A 16,936-nucleotide genomic window follows, 5' to 3' on the forward strand; every position below is an offset into this window, starting at 1 on the left:
GGAGAGTCGGAGAAGGATCTATTACTGAAACTCTTCTGGTGAGCGAGATGGTGTCGTGGCAACGAAATCCACGAACAAAGATAATGTTTAGGCATGAATGACCACTTGTGTGTGCGTGCGCGTGCGTGTGTGTTTTGGCTCTGGGATGCATATGATCACTTTATGTTGAAATACAATTTTGATACATTGCAAAATGTCAAATAATTTCAAACGAAAAATTCACATGCTACTTTGGGATGTGTAAAAAAGAAATTACTTGGTGCTAAAAATAAGACTTTTTTATGAGAGACTCCTTTTTTTGCGAATAGTAACATCAACTCTTTTTTTGCCAGAGTCGGTTGAATGAAAAGTATATTAAGGCTACCAAATCGGAAATTCTATTCGGCTCTCAAGTGCATAGGCTCCTTTCACCAAACAAAACATATATTTTATTGCCAGAAAATTTTAACAAAAATATCACATGTACAACTAAATAATCTATGTGCATTCGTATATTTTCGCGAAAAAATGATATTTTTTTATGGTCCATATAAAAAAGATAAAACATGTCTATGTTACATGAAATATGCTTGTGTTGGAATACCTCCCTCTATTGCCTATTATTGGGCAATAGAGAAGTTTTTTCTGTCAAGCGTTTTTTTTATGCCAAACGGGATTGGACGAAGTCGTGTTCTTTCTGTCAAGCGTAGGTTGTGACGTGCACGGGGCGGAATCATATTAGGGCAACGCACAAGATCCATGACCAATTCCATTCAACCAACTCTGGCGAAAAACAAAATTCAACTTATCCGATGTGCTTGCCTTTTACTACTACCAGAAGTCCAAATATGGAAAGCTTCTTTTTTCCTGGATGCATCGACCATATTAGTCCTTGCCAGCTGACTCCCGGTACTAGTATAATTTACGAACTCTTCTAACCTAACCATTATAACTGTAGCCCGTTCCCTGGATACGCATGAACGCCCTCGTTTCGTCATGGTATCTTCCTCGAAGAAGAAGCGCCGCCCACGCGATCGCCTCAGCGACCTCCCGGATGACATCCTCGGCCACGTCCTCTCCTTCCTTCCAGCCGGAGAGGCCGGCCGCGCTGCTGTCCTGTCCCACCGTTGGCGCCGAGCGTTCGACGTCGTCCAAACCATCTCTTTCCAGCCGCTGCACATCCTGTCAGGCGTGGAGGCAGAGAGCAGGAGACTGATCGACAGGGTCAACAACGCGCTATTAGCGCGGCGAAGCTCCGGCGGGGACTCGCCGCTCCGCTGCCTCCGTGTCCCCATCCGCTGGTACACCGCGCCCGACTGCTACGCCGTGGACAAGTGGCTCTCCTACGCCCTCCGCCACGGCATCGAGGAGCTCCGCCTCGAAACGTCAAGCCGGGTACGCAGCTACCCAGACGCCGTCGAACAGTGCTGCCTCCGAGGCGGCTCCAAGGACGTCGGTTTCCAGCACGGCACCAACGACGACTACGACTCGGACCTGGACAGCACCGACTATGACGACGACTCAGACGACTATGATAGCGACTATGACTCGGCGGGCGCCACGCCCACCTACGACGGCAACACCGGCGTCCCACTGTACGCGCATCTGCCTCGGCACCGATACGACGTCTCCCCGGAGCTCTTCTCCTGCGCCACCATGCGAGCGCTGCACCTCGTCTCCTGCTCGCTGCCGCCGCGCCTGCTGCCGCCCACCATCCGTCTCCCGTCCTTGGAGACGCTGTCTCTCGCCAACATCACATATACCACTCTGCAGGCAGACGACGTCCCGCGGCAGATCTCCGCCGAAAACATACAGCGGGTGATCTCCTGCTGCCCGCGTCTCGCCGACCTGACGCTCGAGGGCTGCCACCAGATCACGGACATCATGGTCCAGCGCCTCGCGAGGTTCGCCCTCCGCTGCTGCCACGGCGTCCATCGCGTTGCCATCGATGCGTCGGAGACGCTTCGGGCTTTCGAGTACCGAGGCGGGCCGCCCGCCAAGTCGTGTTTCAGGCTCGGCGGCGGCGCGCCGAGAGTCGCCTCGGTCAAGATCAACATCTGCGGCTCGAAGCGGTCCCGGACGATGGACCAGGATAGGCTCTGGGAGTTCCTGGTCCTCTTCGCGGAAGCCGCACACCTCCAGCTGAACGTGATCAGTTACGCCCGGTTCGACCACGACGGCTTCCACGCCCTGCACTTCCCTCCGTTCCACAACCTCAGGAGGCTCGAGCTGGGATGCCGTTGTACGGACCCCCGTGCCATCCGCAGGGTGGCTGGAGTCTTGCGGCAGACGCCCAACCTGACTGCTCTCATGATCAAGCTCTGCTGGGACAAGTGCCGGAAGGTAAACTGCGGCCGCGTTCTGGACGTGCCCAACCTGTCCGTGTCGTGCTTGCGCGAGCGGGTGAGGGAGATGAGCGTGGAGCAGTACCATGGGCTCATACCGCAGAAGATGCTACTCAAGTGGTTGCTCCGGGGCGCGCTGGTCGTCGAATCGGTAAGTGTTAATAAGGACGGAGGCTACATGCCCACTGATTTGGTGAATGAAATCAAAAGTTGGGCAGTGAATCCAGCTACAACAATGACATTTTCTTGAGATCATGTCTCTGTCTCATACAGGTTTCCAGTGCACTAGTAATGGAATTTCTACTCTGCGGCTTTTTCTTTATATATAAAATCACTACTGTTGCCTCCGTTCTGAAATGCAAGATTTTTTACATTTCGGAATGGAGATACTATGTTATATATCTGTTCATATTACTCAACTTTCCACATTTGAGGGGTGTAGCACTACGGGAAAAACTGCCGTTGCCGTGCATTGTATCTTTGCCATGCATTTATAATTAAAGCTTGCAACAAAATCAAGACTGCTATACCACCATTTTGAAAGAAAAAATAAATATCTAACTGAAGTTGGATTCAACAAAAAGAAATGGACACCAATAAACGCTACGGAACGACTCTGTGGGAATTTCCCACTTGGCAATCTTAAAAAATCAAAACTACCATCCCTCTGTACCCGGCTGGCGGTGGCCGGCATAGCTCCATCGTCCGGGTGCAAAAGGGGCACTGTGCGTGATCATGCCATATGCCGCCCCATACATGCTGATGGCTCGGACGGTGGAGGCGACACAGGGCTACGAGGGCACAGTGGCCCTATGCCATGTAGCCCTCAAAGCTCTGTCCCTGTCAGCGACGACTAGGAGACAAGATAGGGCGGCCGGCGGGCCCGGCAGCACCTCGGGAAGGTGCGGAAGAGCCGGACAAAGGCTCTCCCAGCGTACCATTAGGGTTTCCTGTGTACTGTAGGGGCCATATATAATACTCCCTTTGTTCCATTCTATAGTATCTATTGTTTTTTGGCACGGAAATTAGCGCAAGAGTATTTTTTACACAAGACCCGTGGCTAAACGATTTGAGATCAACTTAAAATTTGGGAAATCCATATCTTCCTAACTTAGCATAACAATTTTGGGAGCTGAACGATTTGGGAGTTGAACGTGGAGGGGGTAATTGAAAAAAGCTAAGCTACAACCTTATATTCTGAAACAAATGCCAAAAATCTATAAGCACTATAGAAAGGAACGGAGGGAGTAAGACCTAATAGCACTCCCTTTCAGGGGGACCTCAATGAAAACCACTTAACAACATGCATATATTGTATTATATACACATACACAACATGCATGACAATTTACTCTTAATTTCTTCTTCTTGTATGTGACATATTTTCCAGTATTTTCGTCTTTATGGCACTGAGCCCAGATAAACTCATGTTGTAGTTGGTCCTCGAATTCTGACCATCGCTTGAGTTTGCAATCCATTAAAGGATCAACGTCCTCCTTTTCCCACCTAGGCCTCATGCGGTCATAACCACGGCTTCCATGACTGTGGGAACCTATGTTCGTGGGACGCATGTCCAAACCCTTCTGCCGCAAATACTTGTCCTCCTTTGTAGATAAATTCTTCTTAAATATTTCTCACTCCTCCTATGTGATCGTAGGATATGCCTCATGGACCTTGGAGTAATCATCACCCTTATCCATCATTTTTCGTACCCACATTTTTCAACTGCTCAAGTCCCTACCAAACATACCGAGGGTGTGGGAGTTTACCAGGTTTTTGGTGAGATGTTCATTATTGAAAGGATACGGGAATGTGTACCATTTGTGCAACTTCGTGATAAGGCTGGTACATACATATGTATTCTCCCTTATGTTCTTCTCGTTGATCGAAAGGTTCCCTAAAAATACATCAACATTGGCCGCCATACCTCGCTGCAACGGAGATCGGCAGAATAGGCTCACCATTGGCGAGGCTTACTTCCATGACCGTATTGTTTTGTTGATGAACATGTTTCACCATTGGCGACTTGGTTTACACTTGAACATGTGTTGATTTGTGCATATGCATGCATTTACAACGTGAGCGTATGTACGTATTTATAAGCGTTTGCGTTTGCAATAGTTTCACAAAAAATGCTTAACTCTATCCATCAGTCTGGGTTTTTAATACGTTGGCTACTGCATGAAAGTTGACATTAATAAAACTGTTGCAATAATTAACATAAGGTAGAAACAAGATTCTATCAAGTACTCGAGAGCGCGGGGTACTCCAGGTGTATACCCATGTACTTTAGCATATTTAGAAGTCACTCCAAACTATATTTTTTTCACAATAGTCATATTAAATGTACTGCTTGTTGGATAATTGTGTAGTTTCATGACTAAAACAACTACGTGTTGGAAATATTTGTCCCAGAGGCAATCATGTTTGGGAGGAATTCATAAGTTAAGTCATTGTATGAGCAATTGCATGTATCATCCAATATGTAATTGGGTTGTGGAACTACACGCTCAAGTGTAAACCAAGTCGTCCGACTAAGTACTGTTAGTCGAATGAATCACATATCTTGGATCAAATATAGAGTTAAACTACACACCGATGACGAGGTTCGAATCACCTGTGGTTTGAGAATAATATCATGTGGCAAGAGAACTTGAACACATCGTCACATGTTGGAAAGGTTCCTCTTATGATTTAACGACATTTGGGAGCTGACATGCACTTCATGAGTTGTTGATGACTTATCAGTTCTGAGTGTGACTCAAACCGTGTCCAGCTTGCCGTGATCTTGAAGTGTCACATACTTGAGAGAGTGGATCCAGATGAATTGGATTTGACTGACAGTAAGCTAGCTCCTATGCTGGATAGAGATAAACTCTGTGGGCAGAACCCACACTTAATAGGGTTAGGGTTTGGGAATCGGGCCATAGTGTTGTGTCCCATGACCCACTCCCTCTATGTGGAGGTGGGCAGCCAATACGGAAGGTATATCAAAAACTCAAGTGCCTCCATCCCTTGTAGCCGAGCGTTGGAGCCGAGACTAGCATCTCACCGGTGTTGCTCCACCCTTGATTTCTTGATACTGACCGAGGCAACAAGCCGTATGTGCTAAGATGGAGAGCTCGATGGAAAGGATCTATAGCCGGAGCTATTCGTGGAGATGAGTACGAGGACAAGAATCGCGCTTTTGGTGGTAAGTATGTATGTCTCACCACCTTAGCCAGATCTTTAACCGGGTTATGGATTAAAAATTTGCAATTGTTGCACCCGACGTCCTAACACTGCGTACTATCATGTGTAACTCAAACATACTAGATTTATTACACATGCACCTACACCATAGGCTCACATACACACATGGCTGTGAGCCACACTCACCCACTAACCCATGCACCTACACCACACTGACCACTAACTCAACTCACACACTAACTAACAACTGACCTGATCGTTATCTCCTAGAATTCCTCTACATTAACACTTTCCGGGCTTAGGCGGAAAAACGTTTCGCTTAGATTCTCGCATCGCTCCCCTCTGGGGTGACTCAGGAGGCGATGAAACCTAGCCGCCACTAGCCCCACCCCTCCCATTCCTCTCCCTCGCCGCTGCCAAAGGTGACCACCGGGAAACCCGTACGTGGCTACCGAGGATGGTGGCGGCGGGGATTTCACTGCGTCGCTCAAGTCGCGGAGAGCTTTGGCATCTGGGGTGGCGGACTCGCGAGGCGAGGGCGGTGTTGGTCCTCGGGCAGGAGGCATTCGCTGATGCTCATAGCCTTCTTCTCTGCCGCTAGGGTGTTGAGGAGAGGGTTATTGGGGTCGTGGTGCAGGTGGGTCACTGATACGTTTCAAACGTATCTATAATTTTTTATGCTCCATGATTGTTTTACATCAACTTATATATGATTTGCTTACACTTCATTGCACTTTTACACATTTTCCGGCACTAATCTATTAACAAGATGCTACAGTGCTAGTTCCTTGTTTTCTGTTGTTTTGTATTTCAGAAAAGTTGTACAGGAAATATTCTCGAAATTGGATGAAACAAAAGCCGAAGTCAATATTTTACCGTAATGAAGACAGAGTCTAGGGGGGAGAGGAGGCGCCACAGGGCGGCTAGGCTACCCCATGGCACGGCCAAGGGTGGGCCCGCACCAAGGGGTGGTGTGGGCCACCCTGGCCTCCACCGACCTTGCCCTTCCGCTTATTTATTCATGATCTCAGGAAAAACCTAAACACCCAAGCCTCCATCCACGAAAAGTTTCGTCGCAGCCGCCATCGCAGACCTAGCTCGGGAGGGTTCTTAAGCTCTTCCCGGCACCCTGCCGGAGGGGGAGATCATCACCGGAGGCCTCTACATCGCCATGCCCGCCTCCGAAGTGATGCGTGAGTAGTTCATCCCTGGTGATGCACCATGCCCGACGATTTTTGCTCTCTCTGTGGTGCATGTCAAATCTTTTTTTCTCATTTTTGAGGCCATCTAGCCTGACGTAAACGTGAAAACGTCGCGTATGGTGGCCCAGGACGTGGTGCATGATGAATTCTCGGGTGCACCGGCCAAGTCAACGCAAATCCGTACCGCCCAAGATGTAGGCCCCGATGGTAGTCTCTCTAGCATTGTTTTTTTCGATCGCGCCATCTCGTTCAACGTTCTCCGATCGAGTCGTTTACGATGCAGGATCATGGGTCCCGCATGTCATCCTCTATGAACGAAAATTCTTTCTTTTCTTGGATTTTTTTACCCCCTGATTTGTGGCTACTTTCTTTTTATTTTGATCCCGTGCCGCCTTGGAAACGTTGAGACCACTGCTGCAAAATGGGACCCGCATGTCATCCTCTATTTCTTGGAGTTATTTTTGGCACCTGATATTTGGTAACTTGCTCTTTTCTTTCGATCCCGTGCTACCACTGAAACGTTGAGACAGTATCGCTGCAAAATGGGACCCGCATGTCATCCTCTATGTACAATCAAGTTTCTTTTTTTGGAGTTATTTTTGGCACCTGATATTTGGTCACTTGCATTTTTCTTTTGATCTCGTGCCACATTTAAAACGTTGACACCGTTGCTGCAAAATGGGACCCGCATGTCATCCTCTATGTACACTCAAGTTTCTGTTCTTGGAGTTATTTTTGGCACCTGATATTTGGTCACTTGCCTTTTTTCTTTCGATCCCATGCCGCCTTTGAAACATTGAGGAACCTACTGGCTCATGGGACCCGCATGTCATCCTTTATGTACAATAAAAGTTTATTTTCTTGGATTTTGTTCACCCTCTGATTTTTGGATATTTCCTTTTTCTTTCGATCCCCTGCCGCCTTGGAAACATTGAGGATTTTGCTGCCTCATGGGTCCCGCATGTCATCTTCTATGAACGAAAATTCTTTCTTTTATTGGATTATTTTGACCCCCTGATTTCTGACTACTTCCTTTTTATTTTGGTCCTGTGCCACCTTGAAAACGTTGAGACCGCTGCTGCAAAATGGGACCTACATGTCATCCTCTATGTACAATGAACCTTTCCTTTATTGGATTTATTTTTGGCACCTGATATTTGGTCACTTGCCTTTTCTTTCGATCCCGTGCCGCCTTGCAAACGTTGAGACCGCTGCTGTAAAATGGGACCCGCATGTCATCCTCTATATACAATAAAAGTTTCTTTTCTTGGATTATTTTTGGCACCTGATATTTGGTCACTTGCCTTTTTCTTTCGATCTCATGCCGCCTCTGAAACGTTGAGACCGCTGTTGTAAAATGGGACCCGCATGTCATCCTCTATGTATAATAAATCTTTCCTTTCTTGGAGTTATTTTTGGCACCTGATATTTCACTTGCCCTTTTTTCCGATCCCGTGCCACCTTTGAAACTTTGAGACCGTTGCTGCAAAATGAGACACACATGAGATCCTCTATGTACAATCAAGTTTCTTTTCTTGGAGTTATTTTGGCACCTGATATTTGGTCACTTGCATTTTTCTTTCGATCCCGTGCCACCTTTGAATGTTGAGATTGCTGCTGTAAAATGGGACCCGCATGTCATCCTCTATGTACAATCAAGTTTTTTTTCTTGGAGTTATTTTGGACACCTGGTATTTGGTCACTTGCCTTTTTCTTTCAATCACATGCCACCTTTAAAACGTTGAGACCGCTGCTGCAAATGGGACCCGCATATCATCCTCTATGTACAATAAAGTTTCTGTACTTCGATTGTTTTTGGCTCCTGATATTTGGTCACTTGCCTTTTTTCTTTCGATCTCATGCCGCTTTGGAAACGTTGAGGAAGTTGCTGGCTCATGGGACCCACATGTCATCCTCTATGTACAGTTAACTTTCTTTTCTTGGATTTTTTGGACCCCCTTATTTTTGATCACTTGCATTTTTCTTTCGATCTCATGCAGTCTTTAAAACGTTGAGGAAGCTGATGGCTCATAGGACCCACATATCATCCTCTATGTACAATAAAAGTTTCTTTTCTTGGATTTTTTTCACCCTCAGATTTTTGGATATTTTCTTTTTCTTTTGATCCCCTGCCACCTTGGAAACGCTGAGGATGCTGCTGCCTCATGGATCCCGCATGTCATCATCTCTGAAGGATAAATGTTTCTTTTCTTAGAGTTTTTTAACCCCCTGATTTCTGGCTACTTACTTTTTCTTCGATCCAGTGCCGCCTTGGAAACGTTGAGACCGTTCCTGCAAAATGGGTCCCAATGCAGCGAGCATGCCTCTCCAGCATCGCGCACATCAGATCTGAAGGCCGCCTCCTTGTTATGACCATTGTCTGTCAGATCCATGGCCTCTCATGGCCGCTGGAGCTTGGCTAAATGGGTCATGGTGGGTCGAGCAGCTCGGGACTCCAAGAGAAATCTCTGGTTGATTCTCCTCCCTCCTATCATCCCCTTGTTACCCAGGTGAAAACCCAATTTCTCTTGGAATGGGCGGCGACTACACCCTCGGCTCCACCGGCTCCACGCTGGAGGCACCATTGAGGTTCCCCGCCCTCCTATCATCCCCTTGCTACCAAGGAGAAAACCCGATTTCTATTGGAATGGGCGATGAGTACACCCTCGGCATTGTGTCCTTCTTGGAAGCGCCGCTTTGGGTTAAGGGGACGACAATGTGTTGGTCCAAATTCGAGGGGTGGCACTGGTTATATCCTTTGTGGCGCCCTTTCTTCGCTTCTTCGGCGAGGGTGTCATATCTTGTGTGTACTGCTCCTTTGATGCACCAAATGCTTGGATCGGACATCTTGAGCTCTCATTTCTGGTGGTGGTGTTATCCTAGTGGTAATCTTGGTTGTTCTTTGTGGTCATGCTTGTTCTCTGCTCATGGAATCGATGTCTTTGATTTCTGTTCGTGCTCTAGGTTGAGCGACTTCGACCGACGGTGAGGCGCCCTTTGAACGAAGGCGTGGGAGGAGGAGCTCTCTTCGGATTTTGAGATGGATCATGGCATTCTGCCCTTTGGTGTATGCGCGGACTGAATTCTCTTCGATGGCGAGCTACCTCCAGGCTTCAACTTTCATCGCTTCTCGTGTGTGGCTTCACCTTGGTAGATGATGACTTCCACGACTAAGCAATGTGTCATGTGTACTCTTTGTTTGCTTAAACCCCAACATTCAACTAGTCAGGGTCTATCTGAACCTGATAGATAAGCATGTATGCATGAAATCGGAAAGCAGCGCAGTGCTGGCAGCTATCGTTAGAGAGCAATGAGGGAAGTGTAAAGGGTAAGAAGTTGAAAGGCTTGTATGTTGAGAAGTAACTATTCACTATTTAGCAGGCATGGTTCTTGTTTTGCACATAGCTTATCGAGTGATAATCCTCCACAAATGATCCGACGACCAAACAGAAAAAGAAACAACGTACATCGCATCCTTGACAGAACTAAACTACGTACTAGCATTAGATAGCATTCGGGGTCTTCGGTAACTTCCTGTACTGATGATTGCAAATAACATGATGACTGAAACTTCATTTTCATGCCCTTGATTTCCTTTTCCCAAGTGAACTGTGAATAACCTGGGACTTGAGGAGTTCCTTAATAACACCAGGGGAGGTCTTGGTTAATAACTCGAAACCTTGAGACTCTATGGCCTCGTCTAGATTGGTTGGTTCTCGAAGGAACGCCAAGCATGCCTCCTTAAGCTCAGAACAGTTGTGCTGATCCGCCAATGCCAAGATGGTCGCGACGGAACTCGTGTCGATACCGCTGCTTAACTTATCTTCACAAATCAGCTTCAGCCTGACCAAGCCGTATCTGTCTGCCGCAACAAGCAGATGTTGAGTCATGGCATACTCTTCTTGTTGGTCCATATCAGGCAGTGCATCCGTGTACATGAAAGTAAGAAGAGCTTTGAAGACTTGTGCCTCCATGTCATCTATACGTATGGGACCTGTTGCTGTGCTCTCCTTCATCGGGCTAAGGAACTCAGCTCGGAAGACTGGAGACCGCGCAGCAAGCACCGACCGGTGCGCCGGGAATGTCTCCCCGCCGACTAGGAATTCGACGTCGATGATTGCCTTGCTCAAGAGGAGATCCCCGAAGTCCCGATGCATGTCAGACGGTGGCACCACGATGGGTGTATTCTCCAGCGCGCGGCACTGGCTCATTATAGTAACACCAACATTGACAGTGAATGAATCGTCTTTGAGATATTCTGATTTCTCCAACTCAACCCTTTTGATAAACCTGTTAAATCCCCAAGCTTTAGGATGCGCGGAGAAGTCTCTTGTCTCGGCAGAACAGGTTGTATATGACGGCACTGGCTCCCCATCTTGGTCGAGTAGACTGAACTTAAATCCTGCCTTCACGGTCTCACCTTCAGCAAGGGTACCATCAAGTTTGAGAAAGAAGGATATGTAATCAATGTTCTTGGAGTCTTCCCCGTTGGGATAGTAGCGCACATGCCATGTGCGGCCTCCCACCCGGAACGGGCAAGAGTCGATCCACTTGCCATTAGGGACATCCTTGGTGTGCGAGTAGCCGACGATCTTGAGTGTGTGGTAGCCGCATACGGTGCCAGCGACGATGGACGAGGCGGAGACGCTCGAGGAGGTCGGCATGGTAGAGGATCGGTCCGGTGGCTCCAGTATCACGGCCGGGTCTCTTATTTTATGTCAGGAACGCCGAGGGTTTTGTATGGTGTCTCGGACTATCGACGAAGGAAATATTTTACTACACGGCCGGCTAAATCAACTGGATTCCGTTGCGGACAAAGTTTGGATTGGCGATTGTGATGGATTCTGCATGATACCAGAAGCATCCGATCTAAACAAATCGATAATGGAGTATCTGATATCCGTCGTTCTAAAGCAAGGGAAAGGAAAAGAGAATCCAAAACGAATACAGTACCTACCAGGTCTCAGTCTCCGGATCGTTAGCGTACAATCTGCGTCCCGGCAGAAGTATAAAAACGAATCGAGTCGATCAGTGTTTGTACGTCCTACGTCGTGCTCCACGCCCAGCCCAGCTGCAGCCCGATCGATCGGCTGCCTTCAATCGATATTTAATTCGGAAAAATTAATTTCAGATACAAGACAGAAAAAAAAGAGCTTTCGGGTTACACAATTTGAAAAGGAAAATAATGAGGCCACCGCCTGTACTGAAAGTACTTGAGGCCAAACTTCACAACCTTCATAAGATCAGCAGACACTAGCCCACTACTGTGTCACAATATCATCACTAAAAACTGGAGCCATTAAAAAATTGTAAGAAGGAAGAAGGCCAACATTTCTTCACAGGATCCCAATCCAACATTTCAACAAGTACATGTCTATCTGCAACTAGCAAATAAACACTTCCCTGCAGTGAAAAGAGGATGCATGAATTCAGGAAAAGGCGCAAGGCCTGCAACAATTGTTACAGAGCAAAATATAAATCAACAAGTTGACAGTCTAATAAGTTCTGAACTAACTCTTTACTAATTAGCACATAAGGTCCATGCTTTGCAAATAGCTTGTCAAACCCTTAACAATTCTCTACCAAGGATACGATGACCAAATAAAAAAAGAGGAATGGACATCGCAACCTTGCGACAACCAAAGTACAGATAATTCAGGCGAAGGAGCGCCGGACATGGAGGCCAACACCGAATGGGATGAGGGAGTGGGGGTTTAGGCGGTGAGTAGAATGGGGTGGGGAGTTAAGGGGAAACATCCCGTGCGACCTACGCAATCAAACTACACATTTTCTTCACCCTGGGTGCAAAAATGGGCTTGCAAGCAGGCCCTAGAGCTTTGCCCTCACCAAGAACGAAATTCACTAAATCGGCACGATGAGTGGAAGCTCCATTGAACAATGGTTACTTTGTTTCCATCACTACTGGTATCAATTTTTTCTGTTTCAAAATTAAATAAAAAAAATAACGGGCGTCAATGGTCATCGGTGGTTCCAAGTTTAAGGTATGTTTGTAACAATTTGAGTATTCAAACTAAAATATGTTCAGTGCGATGTGAGCACTTCGATAACTAGGACCTATGATTATGACACACTCATCTAAAATCTGACAGGCAGAGGCCATCTAAGATGAATTTGTAAGAAAGTGCTATTGATATCTAGGCATGCAAACATCTGAACATTTTAAATTTTGGACCTAGTGTTGTTCTATCAATGAATCTGGGGGCTGTTTGAGCTCCTTGATCCGAAAACAAAAGTTCAAATACAAGACAGAAAAATAAACTTGGGGTTACTTACATTGGATAGAATTCAGGGTCTTCAGGTTATTTCGGGAAAGATGCTTGCAAATAAAATGATGGCTGAAACTTCAGTTCATGCCCTCGATTTCCATTTCCCAAGTAAACAAGGAATAACCAGGTACGTGAGGAAATCCATTAGAACAGGAGGGCAGATCTTGGCTAATAACTCAAAACCTTTAGAGTCCATGGCCTGCTCGTCCAGATTGGCCGGCGAGCCGAGGAACTCCAAGCATGCCGCCTTAAGAACACGACAGTTGTACTGATCCGCCAATGCAAAGATGGTCGCCACAGAACTCGTGTCAATACTACTTCTCAACTTATCTTCACAAATCAGCTTCAGCCTGTCCAAGCCGTACCTGTCAGCTGCAACGAGCAGATGCTGAGCCATTGCATATTCGTCTCGTTGATGCATATCAGGCAGCGCATCTGTGTACATGAAAGTGAGCATAGCCTTGAACACTTCTGCCTCCATGTCATCAATTCGTATGGCCGCTCTCGTGGTCCCCTCCTTCATCGGCCCAAATAGCTCTTCTCTGAAGACCGGAGACCGCGCCGCAAGCACCGTCCGGTGCGCCGAGAATGTCTCCCCGCTGACTCGGAATTCAACATCGACGCCTGCTTTGCTCGACAGGAGATCCCCAAGGTGCCAGTGCAAGTCAGATGGTGGCACCAAAATGGATGATGTATCCAGCGCGTGGAAGTTGCTCATGTTAGTAACATCGACCTTGACAGTGAAGGAATCGTCCTTGAGATGCTCTGATTTCTCCATTGCCTCCCTCTTGATAAACTTTGTAAATCCACGAGAATGGTTACCTAACGCGAAGTCTGTGATGTTGGTAGTCTTGGTATAGTCCGGCACCGGCTTCCCATGTTGGTCGAGTAAGCTGAATGTAACTTGTGCCTTCACGGCCTCAGCTTCGGCAATGGCATCATCAAGTTTGAGATAGAAGGATATGTAATTAGTGCTATTGGAGTCGCCACCGTTGGGATAGTAACGAACATGCCATGTGCGGCCTCCGGCCACGAACGGGCAAGAATCGATCCACTTGGCATTAGGGACCTTCTTGGTGCGCGAGTAGCCGACGATCTTGAGCAAGTGGTAGCCACTCACGGCGCCAGCGACGATGGAGGAGGCGGATCCGGAGGGGAGGCCTTGGCCGGCGATAGGAAGGGAGGTCGTCATGGTGTACTGCGTGAACGGCTGGGAGGAGGGAGGAAGGGGCGGCGGCGGCGAGGGTTTGGCGTTTGTGAGGTGTAACTGGACTCTTCTGTTGGCGTGAATGGGCCGATACAGAGAAGACGGGTACATGCTGGGCCACGGCGGAGAAATGAACTGTACTCTGCTGCAGGTTACGAATTTCACACGCGGTCTGACGGTAAGATAACTTCGATTTTTTTTTTTTGAGAAATTACGGCTCTTTATTGATCAAGAAACGTCATTACAAACTGACTGCCGGATACAATCCGGAACAGAGTCTCTAAAGATAACACAAACATAATGCTCCGCAGAGCGAGCTAAAGTATGAGCCGAGACATTAAACTGAAGATACACGTGATTGAAAGACACCGAAGAGAAGCCAGAAGCAAGCGCTCTGATGTCCTGGATCATGACCCCAACCATGCTACGATCAACCTCACAAGAGTTGACTCGTTGCACTAACGAAAGGCAATTAGAAGCGATCACCAACTTGTCGAAACCTTCATCTCCGGCAAGGGCAAGAGCGCGGCGGAGAGCTAACGCTTCAGCAATCTCCGGCGTCGTAACCTCCTGGATTAGTTCGCTGCAAGCAACCGAACATTCCCCTCTGTGGTTCCGGATTACGACGCCAATACCCATCCGTCGTGAAGGAGAGAAAAGAGCTGCATCGACATTAATATGAACCGTACCTTCAGGCGGCGGAGACCAACGGGGCACCGACTTGTCAGTCTCACGACTAGTAGAAGGAGCAGGTTTGAAAAGATGCAGCTTAATCATCTCGACATACGCTTTGCACTGTTCAGCTACACTGTGGGGATGTCTCATTGGATCACCGTTTTTAATACCATTCCGAGCCAGCCACAGATGCCAAAAGGTCACCACCACAACCATCCGTTCAGTGTCAGACTGCCAAGGTATCGAAAACCCAAGACTTGGGGTCAGTAAACAATTTCCGATGCAGGTGAATACCGTATGCAGGTTTGATCTCCCTCCATTCTTCTTGGGCAAACTGACAGAAAAGTAAAGTGTGGGCTACAGTCTCCTCCCGATTGCAGTAAACAGACAACGGCGACGCTGGAATGTGGCATCGCGTGAGTTGCACCCCGGACGGCAGACAGTCATGAGCGAACCTCCAGAAGTTAATCTTCATTTTCCCTGGAGCCTTGATCGCCCAAAGTTTTCTCCACAGCAGGCTCGTATCCTGCACTGCTGAACTGACACCACCACCCTTCTTGCTCCGTTGAGTATAAAACTTCTCGGTTCTAGCAAGATTGTATCCAGAGCGGACCGTGTAATCACCGAATTTAGTGTAGGGCCAGGAAATAAAATCCTCCCCTATACGCCTGCTGATAGGAATTTGAAGAACCTGCTCGGCTACACTTCCTTCAAAAACGGAACGGACAACGTCCACATCCCATGCACTGCCATCCTCATTGAGCAAGAAGGAGACAGTAGCGCCGTCAGGGATTGGCGTCATGAGGCATAGTTCTGCAGGTCTAAAGTTAGGAATCCAATTATCAACAAGCACTCTAATTTTCTGGCCGTCACCGACACTCCAACGAACCCCATCCTTTACAAGTTTCATACCGAAACAGATGCTCCTCCAAGTATACGAAGAGGATCGAGGTTGAGGGGCTTCCCGCAGTTAGGAAAATACCTACCCTTCAACACTCTAGCACATAGAGAGGACGGATCCATGAGTAACCTCTAGCATTGGCGTCCAAGCATCGCTTGATTAAAGAGGACAAGGTCTCTCAACCCGAGCCCTCCCAAATCCTTTGGAGTTGATAACCATTCCCAACTGCGCCAATGCATTTTCTTCTTGCCATCCTTGTATCCCCACCAATAATCAGCAATTGCTTTCCGAAGTGACTCGCACGTGGATACAGATATTTGAAAACAGCTCATAATTTATGTGGGTATAGCTTGAATCACCGCTTTGAGCAAAGTTTCTTTAGCCGCTCGCGACATAGGTCGGTCAGACCACCCATTCATGTGTTTCCAGGCCCGGCCTATAATTGACTTGAAAGAATCAGCCGGTGATCGACCAATACCCGTGGGCATTCCCAAGTATGTTTCCTAGAGTGCTTTGTTTGCCACTCCCAGGCAACTCATAACCTCCGTCTTCACACGGCCATCACAATGAAGGCCGAAGAAAATCGATGATTTCTCCAAGTTGACCTTCTGACCTGAACCTTGACACAAGCGTATCCTTTAGAGCCCCTACACTCCTCGAGTCACTCCGGGCAAAGAAGATGTTGTCGTCTGCGAATAAGAGATGGGAAATAGGCGGGCGGCCGTTGCGAACTCCTTTGTAGCACCTCCATAGACTCTTTTTGAAATAGCAGACTTGACAAACCCTCCGTACAGAGCAAAAACAGATAGGGACTTATCGGGTCTCCTTGGCGAATCCCTCTAGAGGGAACAACTGGCGAAGTGAGTTCTCCGTTTATGCGCACTGCGTATCGGACATGAGTGACACACCTCATCACCGCAGCAATTCAAACCGGAGAGAAACCCAACTTGCAGAGACAGCCATGCAGATAGTCCCATTCTACACGGTCGTAGGCCTTCATCATATCGATCTTGAGCGCAAAAAAAAATGTCTCTTTGCTTGCTGTTTGCGGATCGTGTGAAGGCATTCATAAGCAATCAAGGCATTGTCCGTAATTAACCTTCCTGGGACGAAAGCGCTCTGGTGCTCAGAAATCACAACAGGAAGTA

At 47.6% G+C, this 16,936-nt stretch overlaps 2 protein-coding genes across 2 annotated transcripts; both read right to left on the reverse strand.

The window, feature by feature from the left end:
- Positions 1 to 10,296: 10,296 nt before the first annotated feature.
- LOC124697436 (BTB/POZ and MATH domain-containing protein 1-like) lies at positions 10,297 to 11,382 on the reverse strand. The gene is made up of 2 exons (XM_047230028.1): positions 11,009 to 11,382; positions 10,297 to 10,924 (listed from the first exon to the last, which is right to left on the reverse strand). The coding sequence occupies exons 1-2, from the start codon at positions 11,380 to 11,382 to the stop codon at positions 10,297 to 10,299; spliced, it is 1,002 nt and encodes a 333-aa protein (XP_047085984.1).
- Positions 11,383 to 13,087: 1,705 nt separating this feature from the next.
- Positions 13,088 to 14,323, reverse strand: LOC124697438 (BTB/POZ and MATH domain-containing protein 1-like). Its single transcript, XM_047230029.1, has one exon. It carries the CDS (start codon positions 14,321 to 14,323, stop codon positions 13,088 to 13,090), a length of 1,236 nt encoding a protein of 411 aa, XP_047085985.1.
- Between the last annotated feature and the right edge of the window lie 2,613 nt (positions 14,324 to 16,936).

This window comes from Lolium rigidum, chromosome 3 (genome assembly GCF_022539505.1).
Source record: "Lolium rigidum isolate FL_2022 chromosome 3, APGP_CSIRO_Lrig_0.1, whole genome shotgun sequence".
Taxonomy (NCBI): Eukaryota; Viridiplantae; Streptophyta; class Magnoliopsida; order Poales; family Poaceae; genus Lolium; species Lolium rigidum.

Coding starts and splice junctions, on each gene's coding strand:
- LOC124697436 (XM_047230028.1), bottom strand. CDS start 11,382: ATGCCGACCTCCTCGAGCGTCTCCGCCTCGTCCATCGTCGCTGGCACC. Junction 10,925..11,008: donor AAAGCTTGGGGATTTAACAG/GTTTATCAAAAG, acceptor TACTATAATGAG/CCAGTGCCGCGCGCTGGAGA.
- LOC124697438 (XM_047230029.1), bottom strand. CDS start 14,323: ATGTACCCGTCTTCTCTGTATCGGCCCATTCACGCCAACAGAAGAGTC.